The sequence below is a fragment of the Entelurus aequoreus genome, linkage group LG06 (genome assembly GCF_033978785.1).
Source record: "Entelurus aequoreus isolate RoL-2023_Sb linkage group LG06, RoL_Eaeq_v1.1, whole genome shotgun sequence".
NCBI classification, from domain to species: Eukaryota; Metazoa; Chordata; class Actinopteri; order Syngnathiformes; family Syngnathidae; genus Entelurus; species Entelurus aequoreus.
Window position 1 is genome coordinate 62,341,759 of NC_084736.1, and position 17,947 is coordinate 62,359,705.

The following is a 17,947-nucleotide window of genomic DNA, read 5'->3' on the forward strand; positions in this document are numbered from 1 at the left end:
AAAAATAGTGAAGTGAAGTGAATTATATTTATATAGCGCTTTTCTCTAGTGACTCAAAGCGCTTTACATAGTGAAAACCCAATATCTAAGTTACATTAAACCAGTACTATCTAATACTCTTTTAAATCCTTTGGTTTTTGCCCTCAAGGTCATCCTGTGTACTGGGAACTATTCCCTGAGTTTCTAAACACTAACAAAACATATATATTGATCTAATCACTCTAGTATTGATCATATACTGTTCATATACTCATAGTATAACACTACCGATTTATGGATCAATCCCTTTTTCCCTAACAAGTGCTTGGCAGTGGCCGCTAAACCGCAACAAAGCAGCCCAACAGTTGTTGTTACATAATCCTCTTTCCAGACTCTTATTAATCTACTTGTTAATTTCCTGTTAATAGTTGCTTACTTTCAATCTCCACTTAAACTTTACTCAGCACTTATTTATTGTGTTTCAAGCTAGTTTAGCAGCTACACTGCAAAAACTGAAATCTAAGTAAGATTAAATATCTCAATTAAGGGTGATATTTGCTTATTTTTTGTCTGACAAGATCATTCTTCTCAATAAGCGGATTTAATGTTAGTGTTTTACTTGTTTTAAGGGTTTTGGTCCTAAATGATCTCAGTAAGATATTACAGCTTTTTGCTGAGATTTTATGACCTATATTGAGTAAAATATGCTTAAAACTAGAATATCAACTGTTGCAAAGCTGTGTCATCAACACTCACAGGTATAAAACTACTTTTTTTAAAGTGATAATTTCTTATTTCAAGCATGTGAAAAAAAAAAAAAATCATGACTTTGACACAATCGTGTCTCATATTAAAACAGATGACAGCCAAATGGACTTTGCTGTTTTATTTTCAATGAAACAATAGAAAAAATACGTACTCATATAGTAGTACAGTTGTTATTAGTGAGAATATACTTATTTTAAGGTATTTTGGGGTTCATTGAGGTTAGCTAATTCTACTTGTTTTGGAAAGTCTTGACAAGCCAAATTTTCTTGTTCTATTGGCAGATAATTTTGCTTAGTTCAAATAAAATACCCCTAATTTTTTTGTATTTTTTTTTCTTGTTTTTGAACACTGACTTTTTGCAGTGTAGCTTAGCAATTAGCTCGCCTGCTTCTACTTGCCCTTGCTCTGTGTGTCCTCCAGTGATAATAATACTCGTAAGAAATGTAGTTGATTTACCGTAATGGAGACATTTTCACTTTGGGGAGCGGCTCCACATGATATGTGAAAATACAGTTGGCTGCTCTGTGGCAGCTAATCCTTGTAGTCGGCGGACTGAGCATCGAAAATAGGTTTGAAAATTGGGATGGTTCAGGGATGTAAAACCCAGTTCCCATTGATACTCGATGCCCAACCCTAGAATTACATGTATACAAAAATACTAAAAAAATAACAATCAGTTTGGGAATGGTTTGGCCTTTTAAGAAAATAAATATCAGTGTAAATCAGAACTGGGCAAATTAAGGCCCGGGGGCCACATGTGGCCCGTTAAGCTTTTCAATCTGGCTAGCCGGACATTCTCCCAAAATGTTTTTAGCTCTTTAAAATGGAAACTGTAGATAGATAGATAGTACTAGCTACCATTATGATGTGCAGTGATGTTTTCTAATGACCGTAAGTCTTGAACTATACAAAGTATTTCAATGGTTGGAATCTGCGCTTTTGCATGATATACTAGTTACTATGGTAATCTATTTAGTTATTATGGTAATCTATTCAGTTACTATGGTAATCTAAGTCAGAGCAGCTCAGACGAGGCACCAAGCAGTGTGGGTGGGGAGCGTTTCCACAGAGTGTTTCCAGAGCGGCCAGCCTAAAATGCGGGTGTCAGGGGCAGATTTTTACAACAAAGTTCTAAAGCAGGGGTTGCCAAACTTTTTGACTCCGGGGCCGCATTGGGGTAAAACAATTTGGCTGGGGGCCGCGCTATATATATATATAAATATATATATATATATATATATATATATATATATATATATATATATATATATATATATATATATATATATATATATATATATATTATATGTAAATGTGTGTGTGTATATAGAATAGAATAGAATGGACTTTATTGTCATTATATTTGTTATGTTATATATTATATATGTATATTTAAATGTGTATATATATGTGTGTGTATATACATGTATAAGTATGTACATGTGTATATATATATGTATATATATATATGTATATATGTGTATATATGTATATATGTATATATATTATATGTAAATGTGTGTGTGTATATAGAATAGAATGGACTTTATTGTCATTATATTTGTTATGTTATATATTATATATGTATATGTAAATGTGTATATATGTGTGTGTATATACATGTATATGTATATGTCCATGTATATATATGTATATGTGTATATATGTATATATATATATGTATATGTGTATATATATATATATATATATATATATATATATATATATATATATATATGTATATGTGTATATATGTATATGTGTCTAAATGTGTGTGTGTGTGTGTGTATATATATATCTATATATATATATATATATATATATATATATATGTATATATATATATATATATATGTGTATATATGTATATGTGTGTGTGTATATATATATATATATATATATATATATATATATATATATATATATATATATATATATATATATATATATATATATATATATATATATGTATGTATATATATATGTATTCATACATATATATTCCTCGCACACTAATTGACTTAAAGAGCGCACTTGCTGCATGTCATGTTATCGATGGTAAAATGCATTTTTAGACAATATGATTTGCCTGAGTGGCTAGGAGACGGTAGAAAAAGGACTAGTAAGGACAAATTTTTAAAAAAATAAAAAATTAACTTTTTTATTTTATTTATTTTTTTTAAAAACTTGGGACTTCCCACGGGCCGGATTTTGTACGCTGGGGGGCCGTATCCGGCTTGCGGGCCGTAGTTTGGGGACCGGGACCCCTGTTCTAAAGCTTAGTGATGTATCAGATTATAGGTGTTTTTTTTTACACTTCGCGTTCATATTACGTTGTGTTTGATGCATTTTTGTGGTTTTTTTTTTTACACTTCGCGTTCATATTACGTTGTGTTTGTTGCATTTTTGTTGCATTTCGCTTGATTGTAAAATATGTCGACGTTCATATTTGGTAAATATTCAGTGTTTTATCGTTCATAGTAAAATTCAAAATTCCATTCCGTTTTTTAAGGCGGTCTGTCATAACGTTTTTAGCATTCAATCAGACATTATTGTGAGGTTTTGTATTAGTGTTCCTAAAAATAGATATTCCTCTAAATTTGGCCCCTGAGTCAAAATAATTGCCCAGGCCTGGTGTAAATACTAATGCATTTACACACACATGGTATGTGGATGCAAATCTATGCACTTTTTCGGTCCTCCTGCTGCCATTTTACTTAAATGAGCTAAACTCGCTGAGTAATCAAAAGCCAGTTTAACCACCTGCAAAGCCTCGAGCTCTCCGGTCACACGTGGCAAACGTGTGAGGAAGACTTTTTAGCGTTATGGGGCACATTTGCATAGCGGGAAATCACATCTGTCTTCTCTTATGAGAGAAATGCGATCCAGTGGGAGGGAACACGCTGTTATCTGGTATTACTTTTGCACTTAGGTCGCAGGCCACTTTCAGTCTGGCAAGCATGCTGTATTGTACGTCACGTCGTCACAGGGCAATATATAATGATTTTTTTTTTTTTAAAAAGATGGAGAAAGAAAAATTCCCAGTTTGGCTGGCTTACCCTTCTCTTCCCTCTCTCTTTCTTTTTGTGCCCGCTCTCTTTCTTTCTCCATCCATTTGTCATCAGTATCACCTTTTCTCCCTGCAGACAATAAGAACATGGAGGATAATTAGGCTTTGCACAGCTTTTTATGCCATTAAGAGTCACAAACCGTAAAGGAAGGGTGACACAATTTAAACCTTTCCTGCGAAACACTTGGAAACTCATGGAAAGTGCGCGTGTGTTCACTCACTCATTCCGTACTCATCGTACTCGTCATACCACGTCTCCTCATAGGGTGGACTGCTTGTAGGCTCTTCTACGTAAAAACATTCAAGCGATAGACATGGCGTTTGTAGTTTATTCTGCAGTGTTTTACGAGATGGTGTAAGCCTGCAACCACAACAACCGTTCTCGATTTGAAGCGATGTTACTCCAACCAAGCCACTTCAGAGTTCAGTCTTCCATTTCGTTTTGCAGGAATGATAACAAAGTTTCAATCTGACCACAGTCTTATAAATTTAAAAAAAACCCCCACCACCATGGAAAGTTTGTGCTGTGAAGCATGCACCCACCCCCTCTTTGTCTGGAAAGTAGGACAGACTATAATGTTATTCCCGTGTGCTGAATTAGTCATTATTTCTCACATGCTCTCATCTTTGCAGCACAGATGGAGGAATTGGGTATACATCTGCGTAGACAGTCCGGAGATATCCCTCCTCGTGCATGTACTTATAAAGTTGATAAATGACCTTTGACAAGTTTGAGGGACAGTCCTTACCTGTTAGAGTTTCTACTTCGATTTCAGGGTTGACTTCTTCTTCGCCATCTGGAAATGGAACTTTTTCTGGCACCTCAACTGCAGCAAGAAAAGATTAGATCAGGAATTAATCAAATCCAAAAAGCTCTTACACAACATGAGCAGAGTTATCATTCTTATGTCGAATTGTAGTGGAATGGAGTGAATGGTTGCCTACTAATCTCTAAACCACTTCCTAATATCACTTTGCTCATATCCAAAGAAAACTGTCAGCATATTTGGCATATCCAACGTCATCTGCCGTGGACACCATTTTTTTTGGTCTATTTTGGAAAATACATTTGCCCTGTTAGGCAAAACACACAAATCCACTGGATGGAGGGTGGTTTATCTTTAAACTTTTTAAAAATAGGTTTAAAAGGAATTGCTTGGATTTACATGACGTCAAGTCTGGCTCATATCCGGCTTATTAAATATGCGTGGTGGTCAAGCAAGCCTTTGGTCTCAATGGGTACTCGGCGCCATTTAGCCTTTCTCGAAGAAAAATGCTTACCGTATTTTTCGGAGTATAAGTCGCTCCGGAGTATAAGTCGCACCGGCCGAAAATGCATGATAAAGAAGGAAAAAAACATATATAAGTCGCATTTTTGGGGGAAATTTATTTGATAAAACCCAACACCAAGAATAGACATTTGAAAGGCAATTTAAAATAAATAAAGAATAGTGAACAACAGGCTGAATAAGTGTACGTTATATGACGCATAAATAACCAACTGAGAACGTGCCTGGTATGTTAACGTAACATATTATGGTAAGAGTCATTCAAATAACTATAACATATAGAACATGCTATACGTTTACCAAACAATCTGTCACTCCTAATCGCTAAATCCCATGAAATCTTATACGTCTAGTCTCTTACGTGAATGAGCTAAATAATATTATTTGATATTTTACGGTAATGTGTTAATAATTTCACATATAAGTCGCTCCTGAGTGTAAGTCGCACCCCCGGCCAAACTATGAAAAAAACTGCGACTCATAGTCCGAAAAATACGGTACGTTGTTTTCGGCTGTACGAACTGTGAAATCGCAAAAAGGATCAACGTTCCTCGAGAGGATATCAAGAAGGGTGGCAAAGTGCAAGATTTGACAAAAGACGATGAGAAAAGTAGCATACACTCCAGTACAAGGTAGCAGAGTCAAAGAATACACAAGTTTGCAGTGACCACTTCGTTAAAGGTTTGTTTGATATATTTGTAATATATATTACTGGTTTAATATTTTCTATTGAAGTATTATCTTGATATTGTTTGTATTATATTTTTTACCAAACAGAAACCAGAAAGTCAGGGTAAATAATACTTCCTCAAGAAAGCTACTTCTACGTCTCCCCTCGTGTTTATTTTGTACACAAATGTGTCCGAGTCCATATGATAACAAAACCAAATATGCTGATGATTCAGTAATTGTTACTTTGTTAAATGGATATGCAGTCCCGGGTGTCAGCTGTCCGGTGCTCGTCGTCGTACTGTAGTTTGTTTGCATCGACTCGTCCTCGCAAGACGCAAAGTTGAATCATGACATACAACCTTACCCGAGCAAAAACGATGCATTTTTATCCGGGAGAATCTTGATACCAATTTCCTTGTGTCAGCCACACTCAAAGAAAGTTGTAGGCCTCCATGCTTTTCCAAGTTTCCATCTGTTTTGTCGTGTGGAATGACGTTTGAGCACAACATAGTTCGACGCGTCTGGGAGCTCCACCGACGGATAATCCTTGATATCACTCGGTAAATATCTTTTTTAATAAAGCATAGGGATCTTTTCCATTGCATAGTTGTTTTTTTTTAAATTTTTGCTCGTATCGGCTTTTTGCAAGAAAATCTAGGCCCTTTGCGTACTCAGAGAGACCACCACTCTTTTTCACGTCCGAGAAAAAGTCATGTGACGAAATACAAGCTATATACTGTACATATTAATTACTTTAACAGACACCGTTATAATTGCTTTACACTGTATATTGTAGCGTCCCGGAAGAGTTAGTGCTGCAAGGGGTTCTGGGTATTTGTTCTGTTGTGTTTATGTTGTGTTACGGTGCGGATGTTCTCCCGAAATGTGTTTGTCATTCTTGTTTGGTGTGGGTTCACAGTGTGGCACAAATTTGTAACAGTGCTAAAGTTGTTTATACGGCCGCCCTCAGTGTGACCTGTATGGCTGTTGACCAAGTATGAATTGCATTCACTTGTGTGTGTTAAAAGCCGTAGATATTATGTGATTGGGCCGGCACGCAAAGGCAGTGCCTTTAAGGCACGCCCCCAATATTGTTGTCTGGGTGGAAATCGGGAGAAATTCGGGAGAATGGTTGCCCCGGGAGATTTTCGGGAGGGGCACTGAAATTCGGGAGTCTCCCGGGAAAATCGGGAGGGTTGGCAAGTATAACTGGGAGACGCATCTACTCTGTACTTCTCCCTACGTCCGTGTACCACTCTGTACAGCGGCGTTTTAAAAAGTCATGCATTTTACTTTTTGAAACCGATACCGATAATTTCCGATATTACATTTTAAAGCATTTATCGGCCAATAATATCGGCAGTCCGGTATTATCGAACATCTCTACTATTAACCTATGCTATTTACAGCCTACACCAGTGATATTCAACCAAATTGTTTTGGGAGCCATATGTTTGACCCTCGGGCCGCCAATTAAATAGCCCTAATGTACATAATATCCTTCTTGTCTAAATCCAGGACCTGGGGTACTACATTTCTCGTGTCTCATGTGCACTGGTATAACTTCTTAATTGAATCCTTAAAAAGTGGATTACCGTATTTTTCGGACTGTTAATCGCAGTTTTTTTCATAGTTTGGCCGGGGGTGCGACTTATACTCAGGAGCGACTTATGGGTGAAATTATTAACACATTACCGTAAAATATCAAATAATATTATTTATCTCATTCACGTAAGAGACTAGACGTTTAAGATTTCATGGGATTTAGCGATTAGGAGTGACAGGTTGTTTGGTAAACGTATAGCATGTTCTATATGTTATAGTTATTCGAATGACTCTTACCATAATATGTTACGTTAACATACCAGGCACGTTCTCAGTTGGTTATTTATGCCTCATATAACGTACACTTATTCAGCCTGTTGTTCACTATTCTTTATTTATTTTATATTGCCTTTCAAATGTCTATTCTCGGTGTTGGGTTTTATCAAATAAATTTCCCCAACAAATGCGACTTATACTCCAGTGCGACTTATATTTTTTTCCTTCTTTATTATGCATTTTCGGCCGGTGCAGTTTATACTCCGGATTGACTTATACTCCGAAAAATACGGTAGTTGAACAATACTGATAGTTACAGTAATGACATCCTCCTGGGAACCAGCATCTTTTGCGGTGGGCATTAGTTGCAATTTTTGTGGGAGGAGCTGGGTTGTTTAAGCAAAACTCAACTTCAGAGGACGCTGGTTCTCAGGAAAAAAAATACTTTTCTTTCATAATATTTAATTCTCACTTTTCAGTTGACTTCTTTACTGGTTTGTAAGTTGCATCATTGTACTGCTTATTTAGTAAAGATTGTGTGACTCAAGTTTATGTTCCAAAATTAGGTTCCTGTGCTTCACAAGTTTGAAGCCCAAGGTACAGGATGATGGATGTGTGTGACATTTTCTCACATTCATCTCCTGAAGGGTTAACTTTTCACTGGTCCTCAACGTAGACATGCATGTACAAGATGTTGAGTGCAAATAGTTTGAAAGCCAGTGGGGGTTTGGTTTACAAGCGTACATTAAAAGCTCATATCCATTTATTAGCGGGTTAGGTTTGACGGGTCAGGGACTTAGACAAACACTAAAATAAATCATACAACTGAAGCACAACCTGATTTTGAGGCTTTGGGTCCAAATTTGAAAATAAATATTAGTCTTGACTGCTACATTTACACACTGAAAATCACTTAGTGATTCGTCTTGGTTTTGTTCACTGACCCATTCATTAGTCACGAATAGTTAAGTATAACCTCCTGAGAACCAGCATTCTCTGTAGTGGACTCTTGTTTTTGGTCTATCTCTTTTGTTGGACTTATGCATTTCGGCCCCCAAATAGCCATGATGAAAAACACTTATGTCCACCGTAGAAGATTCTAACTCTCAGGAGGATATGAAATGAAGACCCCATCTTTCTTTACACTTGGTGTTCCTGTTTTCATAACTACAAAGTAGCAAAGGTTCAATGGCTTTTAAATTAGGGCTGTCAAACAATTACAATATTTAATCACGATTAATCACATTTTGTCAATAGTTAACTCATAATTAATCACGATAAATCGCAAAGAGATTTAAAAAAATCTATATAGGTTTTTCTTTCTTTTTTTAATCTTTAATAAGTGTAATTTTTAATAAGGTGCACTTATTAAAGATACACAAATATATATTTATGATTATCCATCCATCCGTCTATTTTTTTCCGCTTATCCAATCATGGTTAATTATGAGTTAACTGGACAAAATATGATTGATCACATTTCAAGTTAATACCCAACATGGGACTGGGCAATTTGAAACAAGTTGCTTGTGATCCTCAGACTTGGCAACACTGCTTCTGCTAGCAGCCAGGAACACCGACCGGTCGGTGATAACTCACAGTGATGTGGATGGAAATAATTTTGGTCTTGTGGAGAGAGCGACCTAAACTTGCCAACCAATATACCTTTTTCCTCGTCCATTTCTGCACTCACCATTCCTGTAACTCAACATCAGCTGGAACACCGCTGCTTTCCCACCACCGCTACGGTATGGACTAATGGTCACATGGGACACATTAATCGTGCGATTTAAAAAAAATAGTATCATTAAAGGAAATTTTCATTGACTTATTATTCCTTTAACTTTGACAGCCCTTTTAATTTTGTTCGTCACAACCTATTAATAAGGTTCTGTGTTTCGCCATTTTGACAACCTTGCTCATCACACACACACACAAAGTCCAATCATCAAATAATTTGTGACAAATCAAGAAGAAATAAAGCAGTAACATACATGCGGAATCCCAGTAATCACCGTCGTCTGTCGCAGTCTTCTTATCAACCGTCGGTGCAGAGGACGTTGGCTCCACTTCTTTCCAGTAGATGTCATAGTCATCCGTATCTGGAAGAGACGGATCTTTGTCTTCCGGTTTCCAATCTTCTTCTGTGTCTGTCACTGGAGTGTATGGGTCTTTGTCTTCCGGTTTCCAAACCTCATCAATGTCTGTCTCTGGATTGTATGGATCTTTTTCTTCTGGTTTCCAATACTCTTCATCAGTGTCCGTCACTGGATTGTATGGGTCTTTTTCGTCTGGTTTCCAGTAGTCTTTATCAGTATCTGTTTCTGGAGGTGATGGCTCCTTCTCTACTGGGTTCCAGTCAACATCATAATCTTCCGTCACCGAAGCGACTGGATCTTCTTCTTCTGGCTTCCAGTCGTCGTACAGCGGGTCTGTGATCTCTGATTCTGGCTTTGATGGAGTGGGATCAGCCTCCCAGTAGTCTTCATCTGGTTGCCAGTAATCGTTATCTGACATGAAAAACATGGAGAGGTTTGTCTATACAACATAAACAAGATCATTAGTGGTGACTCTTGAGTTCCTGCTAAAGTACTTTGTCTGTATAAACAGTTGAGAAACCTAGAACCACTACTATGTTTCAGGAGAGTATGTACAGTATATCCAGTTATTTTCTATACTGCTTATCCTTTTTCATGGCTACTAGGGACCAGTTGACTTTGTTACAAATTCAATTAATTTTGATCGGAGAATTTATTTGAGATACGAGTATTTTAAGTTACGAGCTTTGTCACAGATTGACCAAAACTCATCTGTTAATGCACCACTGTACTTTATTAGTTGTCTATGGATGTTCTCATTCATCCTGGTCACTGTATTCTCAGGGAATTCAATCAATTGCAACTGGACTGTTAGATCTGACCAATCTAAGTCTATGAGCACGGTCTGATGAAGCCTGCGCCATGAGAGGCGATACGTCTTCCAAGACAAACTGAACAATCCAGTTGTGATCGATTGAATGCCTTAAGTGTACTCATTAGTTGTGCTTCACACATCCTCAATAGTATTGTCAGTTCAAACAAGGATATAGTATAAGCAGGTTATCGATGATTACATCTTAGATGGTGGCAACTTACCAATGTCGGGGTAAGCGTAGTCTGTGTAAGTCTCAGGCTCTGTGGGCGGCTCTGTGGGCGGTTCTGTTGGCGGTTCTGTTGGGAGCACTGAAGGCAGTAGAGACCCAAAGTCAACAACCTTGACTTTTACACACTTCCAATACAAACTTGACTCCTGTAGCCTCACCTGTTGTGGTGGGTGGAAGCGTTGTGGTTGTTGTTTGTCTGTCCTTCTTCCGCCCCTTCTTGTCACTTTTGGGCCTCTTTGTGGCACGAGGGTCTTTAGGCTCTTTGTTCTTTTTCTTGTCCTTTTTCTTCTTTTTTCCCTCCTGTGGTGCTCTCTTGACTCTGCTTAAATGACCTGAACATATGAATATCCTCCTGAGAACCAGCGTCCACTCAATTGGACATTTATATTTGGTCTATTTCTTTTGTCAAAGTTACACAGTTTGAGTAAAAATAACTCTGTCACTGTATGCAAAAACAGAAATGTCCTCTGCAGAGATTAAACTGGCCAACATTGTTACCAATCAAACAGCCTAATAGTCCTGTTCAAGCATCTTTATTTGTGTCCTTCTTTCTTTTCAACATTGTTAAAATAGAACTTTCACAGGGATGATGTCCAGACAACTTTGTTTAGCTTCATCACTATTTCCTTTGGTGGCTGGATGCAGTTTTTAGACTGTTCCATGGAAACCAGTTTCCATGAAGCGCACTGTTTTTTTAATAACTTAAATCCCTCCAGTTTTACAAGAAACCTACCCGTGACATCTTCCCCGATGAAAGGTACAGCCATTAGCGGGATGCATCAAGCAGGTACTTGGCACTGATGTATTACATATGGCTGACATTTCTTCCTCTCTTCTTCCGTCCTTCACTTTGGGTATTTAAACTATCATTGTTAAAACTTCTAAATCTTCAGGATAGTCTTCTTCTCTTGGACAACTTCAGCACTTATTTTCCCCAATGTTTACCATTACCAAAGTATCAGACACTAGGAATGGGTACCAATTCCTGGCACCTGGGAATCGATACCGGTACTTAATGGTCCCAATTTTCCGTACCGTGTGTCCATGTGTTTATCAATTTGTTTAATAATAAAATCAATTGTTTTAAATTAAGAATTCAACAGTGAGCTGATAATAAATGTCCTGTCCAGTTGTTATATCTGGATTTCTTGTACTTCCGAATCTCATTTGCAAGCATTATATTGTAGACTTTGCATGCAGTTGAAATTCCAAGACAATAGATGGCAGTAGTATATAGGCTACGATGTGTTGACTTGCCAGAAGTACTTGCCGTTAAGCTGAATCCAGTCTTTTGTTGCACCCTAAAAAGTGTTTATAGTGTATGTATTGTAGTTATTACACCAGATTGTAACGTGCATCTGAGTTGTAGCTTTCACTACCAAATTTGGAGGTGTTTAAATCGCCATATAAAATCGCTAATTGTCTATGGCAGTGGTTCTTAACCTTGTTGGAGGTACCGAACCCCACCAGTTTCATATGCGCATTCACCGAACCCTTTAGTGAAAAATAAAATGTTTTTCACTGGTTATATGTTTTTGGTAACACTTTAGTATGGGGAACATATTCTAAGTAACAAAGACTTAATTTAGAGTTATTTGGACACTAGGAGAACATATTCTTAGTAATAAAGACTTAATTTAGAGTTATTTGGTTAGGGTTAGGGTTAGAGGGTTAGGGTCAGGGTTAGAGGGTTAGGGTTATAATAAGGCCATGCCGAATAAGGCATTAATAAGTACTTAATAATGACTAGTTAAGAGCCAATATGTTACTAATTTGCATGTTAATAAGGAACTAATTAATGGTGAATATGTTCCCCATACTAAAGTGTTACCATGTTTTTTTTTACTGGTGCATAAAATGAACCATGCATGAACATCACCTTGTTTAAACAACAAAACCAACACAGTGCATAAACTCACAACAAATTACACACCTGCAAATCAGTCAAATGTTGCCGTATCCGTAATACGCCGATAGGGAGAAGTTTGTATTTACACGATGAGTCGAGTGTGTTTTGACCTCCGCCGAACCCCTGAGGCCGACTCACCGAACCCCTAGGGTTCGATCGAACCCAGGTTAAGAACCACAGGTCTATGGCAACTCCAATGTAAATTAGCATCGAGCGCGCACATTTTTAAAAGTCTTACTGTACGTTTTGAGTGTTTTCCAGCAAAAATACATGCTTTGTTTGCCACATTACCTAGAGGCAGTCCGAGGGAGTCTGCGATGAGTGCTGCTTGAGTGATTGTTTGCCCGCCAAGTCTACACCCGAATGTGGCATCACTTGCAAAAAAGGTATCAAAATATGGCACTTTTTTGATTTTACGTGAATTGATAGCCGGTTGGGGACTATGAAAGTATGGAATTTGCTGCCTATCTCTATCAGACATTAAAACTGAATGACAGGTTTTTTTTAATACTCTTTGTAGGGCTGTTGAGTTGTCTGGATAGTTTTTCCTTATCCAATCATATTTTTGGAGAGAGCTCAATTCGTAGTACAAAAACATATGCCGGCCCCGCCTACGAGAAACAGACTAGTCATTTTACAATACAGTCACTACTCTGTATTCAATATAAAATGTGTATTGAGAAGAACAGTGCCATCTGCTGGATTAGATACGCACATTTCAAGTTACTTACCGGCCTCTGCTGTGGTCTCACCGGCTCGGTCTACCTCACCTTGAGGCTCATCCTTAACCAGATCCCCTTCTTGCTTGTCTCCTTCGCCCTGCAAGAGGGAAACGATCCCCCCGGCGCTTTCCCCTCGCTTAGGGGTCAGCAGGCAGCACAGGGCCAGCAGAGCCGCAGACACGAGGACCGTCTGACTCCTCATTTTTTTTACTGCGCTTTGGACCTCCTCCAATCACTGGTTATTTATTATAAGTTGTATATTGAAGCTTTTGGTCCTGGGTGATCCAGCAGAGGAGCCCCAAGTGTCAGCCAGGCTCAGACTGGGCTAGACGGAGCTGGAGTGGGAGTGGGAGTGGGGTCTAGGGAAGGGGGCTGGCTAAAGCAGAGACACGAGTGAGGGAGACAGTTAAAGCAAATGAGACGCTTCGGTTCCTAACTGCAGCTCTGGTCAGCTGGAAAACCAGCGATTGACCGCAGGAGTCACCTGGACGACGAGTCACGACAGGTGCGGCGTTGGGTGGGGTGGGGGGGATATGACTGCATTTTTAGGATGAAGTTCTTGTTGGATTCAACCATGGATAAGAGTCACCCAGCGGAGAGGAGTGACTCAGGGGTCATTGAATTCCACTGCAGACAGGCGAGGGGGGGGGCTGCCAAGAAGGGTGTGTTAATAAAAACTATAAAGCAGCAAACATCAGAGCAGATGAAAACAGGCACACATTCTTTTTTTAGAAGCAATATGAGGTAATGCAGCGCTACACATATGTTAGAAGAAGACAACATTCTTAACTTTCAGAACGTCTTGTTTTCTTTAGAACCTCATCCTCCCACTCGACTAACTCCTCCACTCTCCACGGTCATTCACTCCGCTTTGGAGGTTAAAATGGAGGAATAGCTTCCTGAGAGCCACCGTCCACTGCAGTGGATATTTGGTTTTGCCCTATTTGATTTGAGTTATATGTTTTTTGTGTGTGTGTGTGTGTGTGTGTGTGTGTGTGTGTGTGTGTGTGTGTGTGTGTGTGTGTGTGTGTGTGTGTGTGTGTGTGTGTGTGTGTGTGTGTGTTCTCGTAGGTTGGGAAGCGGGTATACATTTTATGATGTTAGAGCAGGGGTGGGCAATTAATTTTTACCGGGGGCCGCATGAGCTACCCGAGCACTGCTGGAGGGCCACATCGACAATATTTCAATTAAATTTTGCTCAATATTATTTTTGATATATACCGTAAGATAAATAATAATAATAATAATAATAATAATTAATAATAATAGTAATACTTCAACATAGTGTGTGTAACAGCATTCCATGACTAATATAAATAAATTAACATTAATAATAAATGACAGTAAAATAAGCACACGTATGACTGAGGAGTCATAGCGTAACTTTGTGTGGTGTTTGAGTTGTCCGACTTTTTGTGTGGCCATAAACGCACCAGTGGTTTAGTGCTATGCGTGTTGGTGACAGATGACAAGTTGGTTTTGGCCTGGTTTGTACGGCAGAAAATGACTAGTTTTTCGAGATAGAATTGTTTTACTCATGTTTTTGGTGTGGTTATGTCCGAATATAAACAGTTTTGCTCAATAAAGTGATCGATATAATTCCTGTCCTCGAAGCATCTCGATAGACGTTACAATAATTGAACGGTGTTCAATTGAACGGTGTTGACGAACACCGTTAGGGCCGCTTGTTGTCACTGTCACTCAAAGTTGCATTGCAAAATTCCATAGAATAATTATGTTTATTTTGTTTAGAATTCAGATGGGATTTGATTTGGTGCGCGGCATATACTTGCTGCGCGCAGCGGACGCTTAAGCAGTGCGCAATTGCGCAGGCACGCACCTTAGAGGGGACGTTGCTTTGCAGTTCGTGTCTTGTTGAAAACACGGCATTCCTCATCAACTTTTCTCTTTTTAGCGTCTCGGGTGTAAACCGTGCATCACTTGTCGCTGCATGTGCACCTTCACTCGCAGGTTACACACGGACACACGCCCATAAATAATAATTTTCAAAATAAAAGCAGCACAGTTGTATTGCGCGCAGGACATAGATGTTTTTTCAACTTTATTTTGTAATTGCAGCTGTTCACATTCACTCACAACCACGCACACGCATACGTCCACACGGAAGTAAAACAAATAACGATTTTCAAAACAAAAGCAGCACCGTTGTATTGCACACTCGACATAGATACTTTTTTAAATTCATTTTGTAATTTATAATTGGCCTCACGCGGGCCGGACAGGGACGCACAAAGGGCCGGATGCGGCCCTCGGGCCGCAGAATGCCCAGGTCTGTGTTAGAGGTTACTGAGAACTTTAATCGGTCCCTTTAGGATTTTGCGGGCTTATTGTATTTGTTGTTGCAGCTTAAAATGCCTGAATTTGTGGCAGCTTTTTCCTGAAAGTTGCATCAAAAGTAGGACTGTTAACGGGTTAGTTTATTAGCTTTAGTTAGTTAGTTTATTATTTCTTCGGTCAGTGGTCAACAAAATCAACAAACAGTTTTACGTAAACAAACAGTTGTACATTCATAACTTGAAAATGTTGCGGACCGAAAGGGTTTGCGCCTAACCCTATAAACAATGTCAAATACAAGATGAGCTTCCAAAAATTATGAAATTTCCTTTTCACAACATATTATAAATACACATTGTACACAACATAATTCAATTATATACACGGTAAAGACATGTGAAATATCCTTGTACACATGTTAAACCTTTGCACCAATTATATACTATATACAAACAATTATACTTCCATTATTATTTATATCCCACATTTAGTTTTTAATTAACATTGATCATAGTATTAACTACTGTGTTGATTCAAGAGTGATATATTTTTTCAAGACATTGGTCTTAAAGTTTTTTTAAAATGTGTGAATGGAACTGGAACATTTTAAGGAATCATCCAAGCTGTTCCACAGATGAACCCCCCTGACAGAAACACAGCTACTTTTTAAGCTCGTTCTTCGTGGTTAGCGCATGTGAGTCATCATCATGGGGTATTGATTGATTGATTGAGACTTTTATTAGTAGATTGCACAGTACAGTACATATTCCGTACAATTGACCACTAAATGGTAACACCCGAATACGTTTTTCAACTTGTTTAAGTCGGGTTCCACGTTAATTAATTCATGCTAGTGGTGGTATAGGGCCTGTTTGCAGGCATCGATGATCAGGGCTCTCCAGTCTTCTCTGTCGTCCGCTTTATGTATGAGTTCTATATTATTGATATTTCCGATAACATTTCTAAGGCTGTTGATATATGTCAGGGGTGTCAAACTCAAATACAGAGTGGGCCAAAATTTAAAACTGAACAAAGCCGCGGGCCAAGGTTGAACAAATTATAACTTTTTAATAGGGACCCAAACAAGTTTTGCATTGAATATTGAACAAGCAAGGCTTATATAACTTTATAGTGACATGCAAAATCGAGTTTCAAATAATAATAATAATTAAAAAATATCAATGGCATATCAAATACAATTTAAATAAAAATTGAATGCCTCTTTTCTATTTGCAGCCTTCTGAGGTAAATATCAACATTAACTTTTTCCACAGGCTAATAAATTTGAAAATAAAACAACAATGAATAAAACAACCATTCAGGACTTTAAACTGCTCAGTTTGCAACACACTGATCTAATCTGATGTGCCCAAGCCAGATACCTGCCATCTTTTCTTGGATGCTAGTTCATTAATGTCGGGGCTCAGGCTTTGAGCTGAGGCAACCTTCACTATCGAACGAAGGTGTTCATCAGTCATTATATCTCGTAGTCCACCTTGGGGGCGTGCCTTAAATGCACTGCCTTTAACATACTCTACGAGCTATCATCCATTCTAACATCGTTCAGACCCAGTCACGAGATATGTGCGGCTTATGTACGCACACACGAGTGAATGCAACGCATACTTCATCAACAGCGATACAGGTTACACTGAGGGTGCCAGTATAAAAAACTTTAACACTGTTAGAAATATATGCCACACTGTGAATCCACACCAAACAAGAATGACAAACACATTTCGGGAGAACATCCGCACCGTAACACAACATAAACACAACAGAACAAATACCCAGAATCCTTTGCAGCACTAACTCTTCCGGGACGCTACAAAATACACCCCCGCTACCACCAAACCTCCCCCACACACACACACACACCTTGTAGCGTGTGTTTATGTTGTGTTACGGTGCGGATGTTCTCCTGAAATGTGTTTGTCATTCTTGTTTGGTGTGGATTCACAGTGTGGTGTATATTTCTAACAGTGTTCAAGTTTTTTTATTCGGCTACCCTCAGTGTAACCTGTATCGCTGTTGATGAAGTATGCGTTGCATTCAATTGTGTGTGCTTGCAGAAGCCGCACATGTTATGTGACTGGGCCAGCACTCGTTGGACTGGCTGAAAAGCAGACCTGACGATTTCCAGGAGGGGCGCTGAAGTTTGGAAGACTCCCGGGAGGGTTGGCAAGTATTACAATTAGCGGTGAATGCGGTGTTACCGCGGCACTGCCGCAATATATAATCGTCTGGCCAGCTCTAGTGTTAATTTGATATCGCCTCAAG

The 17,947-nt window shown here is 38.5% G+C and overlaps 1 protein-coding gene across 1 annotated transcript in view; it reads right to left on the bottom strand.

The window, feature by feature from the left end:
• aebp1b (AE binding protein 1b) overlaps nucleotides 1-13,779 on the bottom strand; it is a 27,557-nt gene extending 13,778 nt beyond the window's left edge. The window contains exons 1-7 of the mRNA XM_062051169.1: nucleotides 13,382-13,779; nucleotides 10,900-11,073; nucleotides 10,734-10,820; nucleotides 9,594-10,109; nucleotides 4,567-4,644; nucleotides 4,039-4,104; nucleotides 3,807-3,887 (exon numbers count right to left, since the gene is read on the bottom strand). Of these exons, the coding sequence (XP_061907153.1) occupies nucleotides 3,807-3,887; nucleotides 4,039-4,104; nucleotides 4,567-4,644; nucleotides 9,594-10,109; nucleotides 10,734-10,820; nucleotides 10,900-11,073; nucleotides 13,382-13,574 (1,195 nt within the window). The 5' untranslated portion in view covers nucleotides 13,575-13,779. The remainder of the gene's footprint in view (nucleotides 1-3,806; nucleotides 3,888-4,038; nucleotides 4,105-4,566; nucleotides 4,645-9,593; nucleotides 10,110-10,733; nucleotides 10,821-10,899; nucleotides 11,074-13,381) is intronic.
• Nucleotides 13,780-17,947: the final 4,168 nt, after the last annotated feature.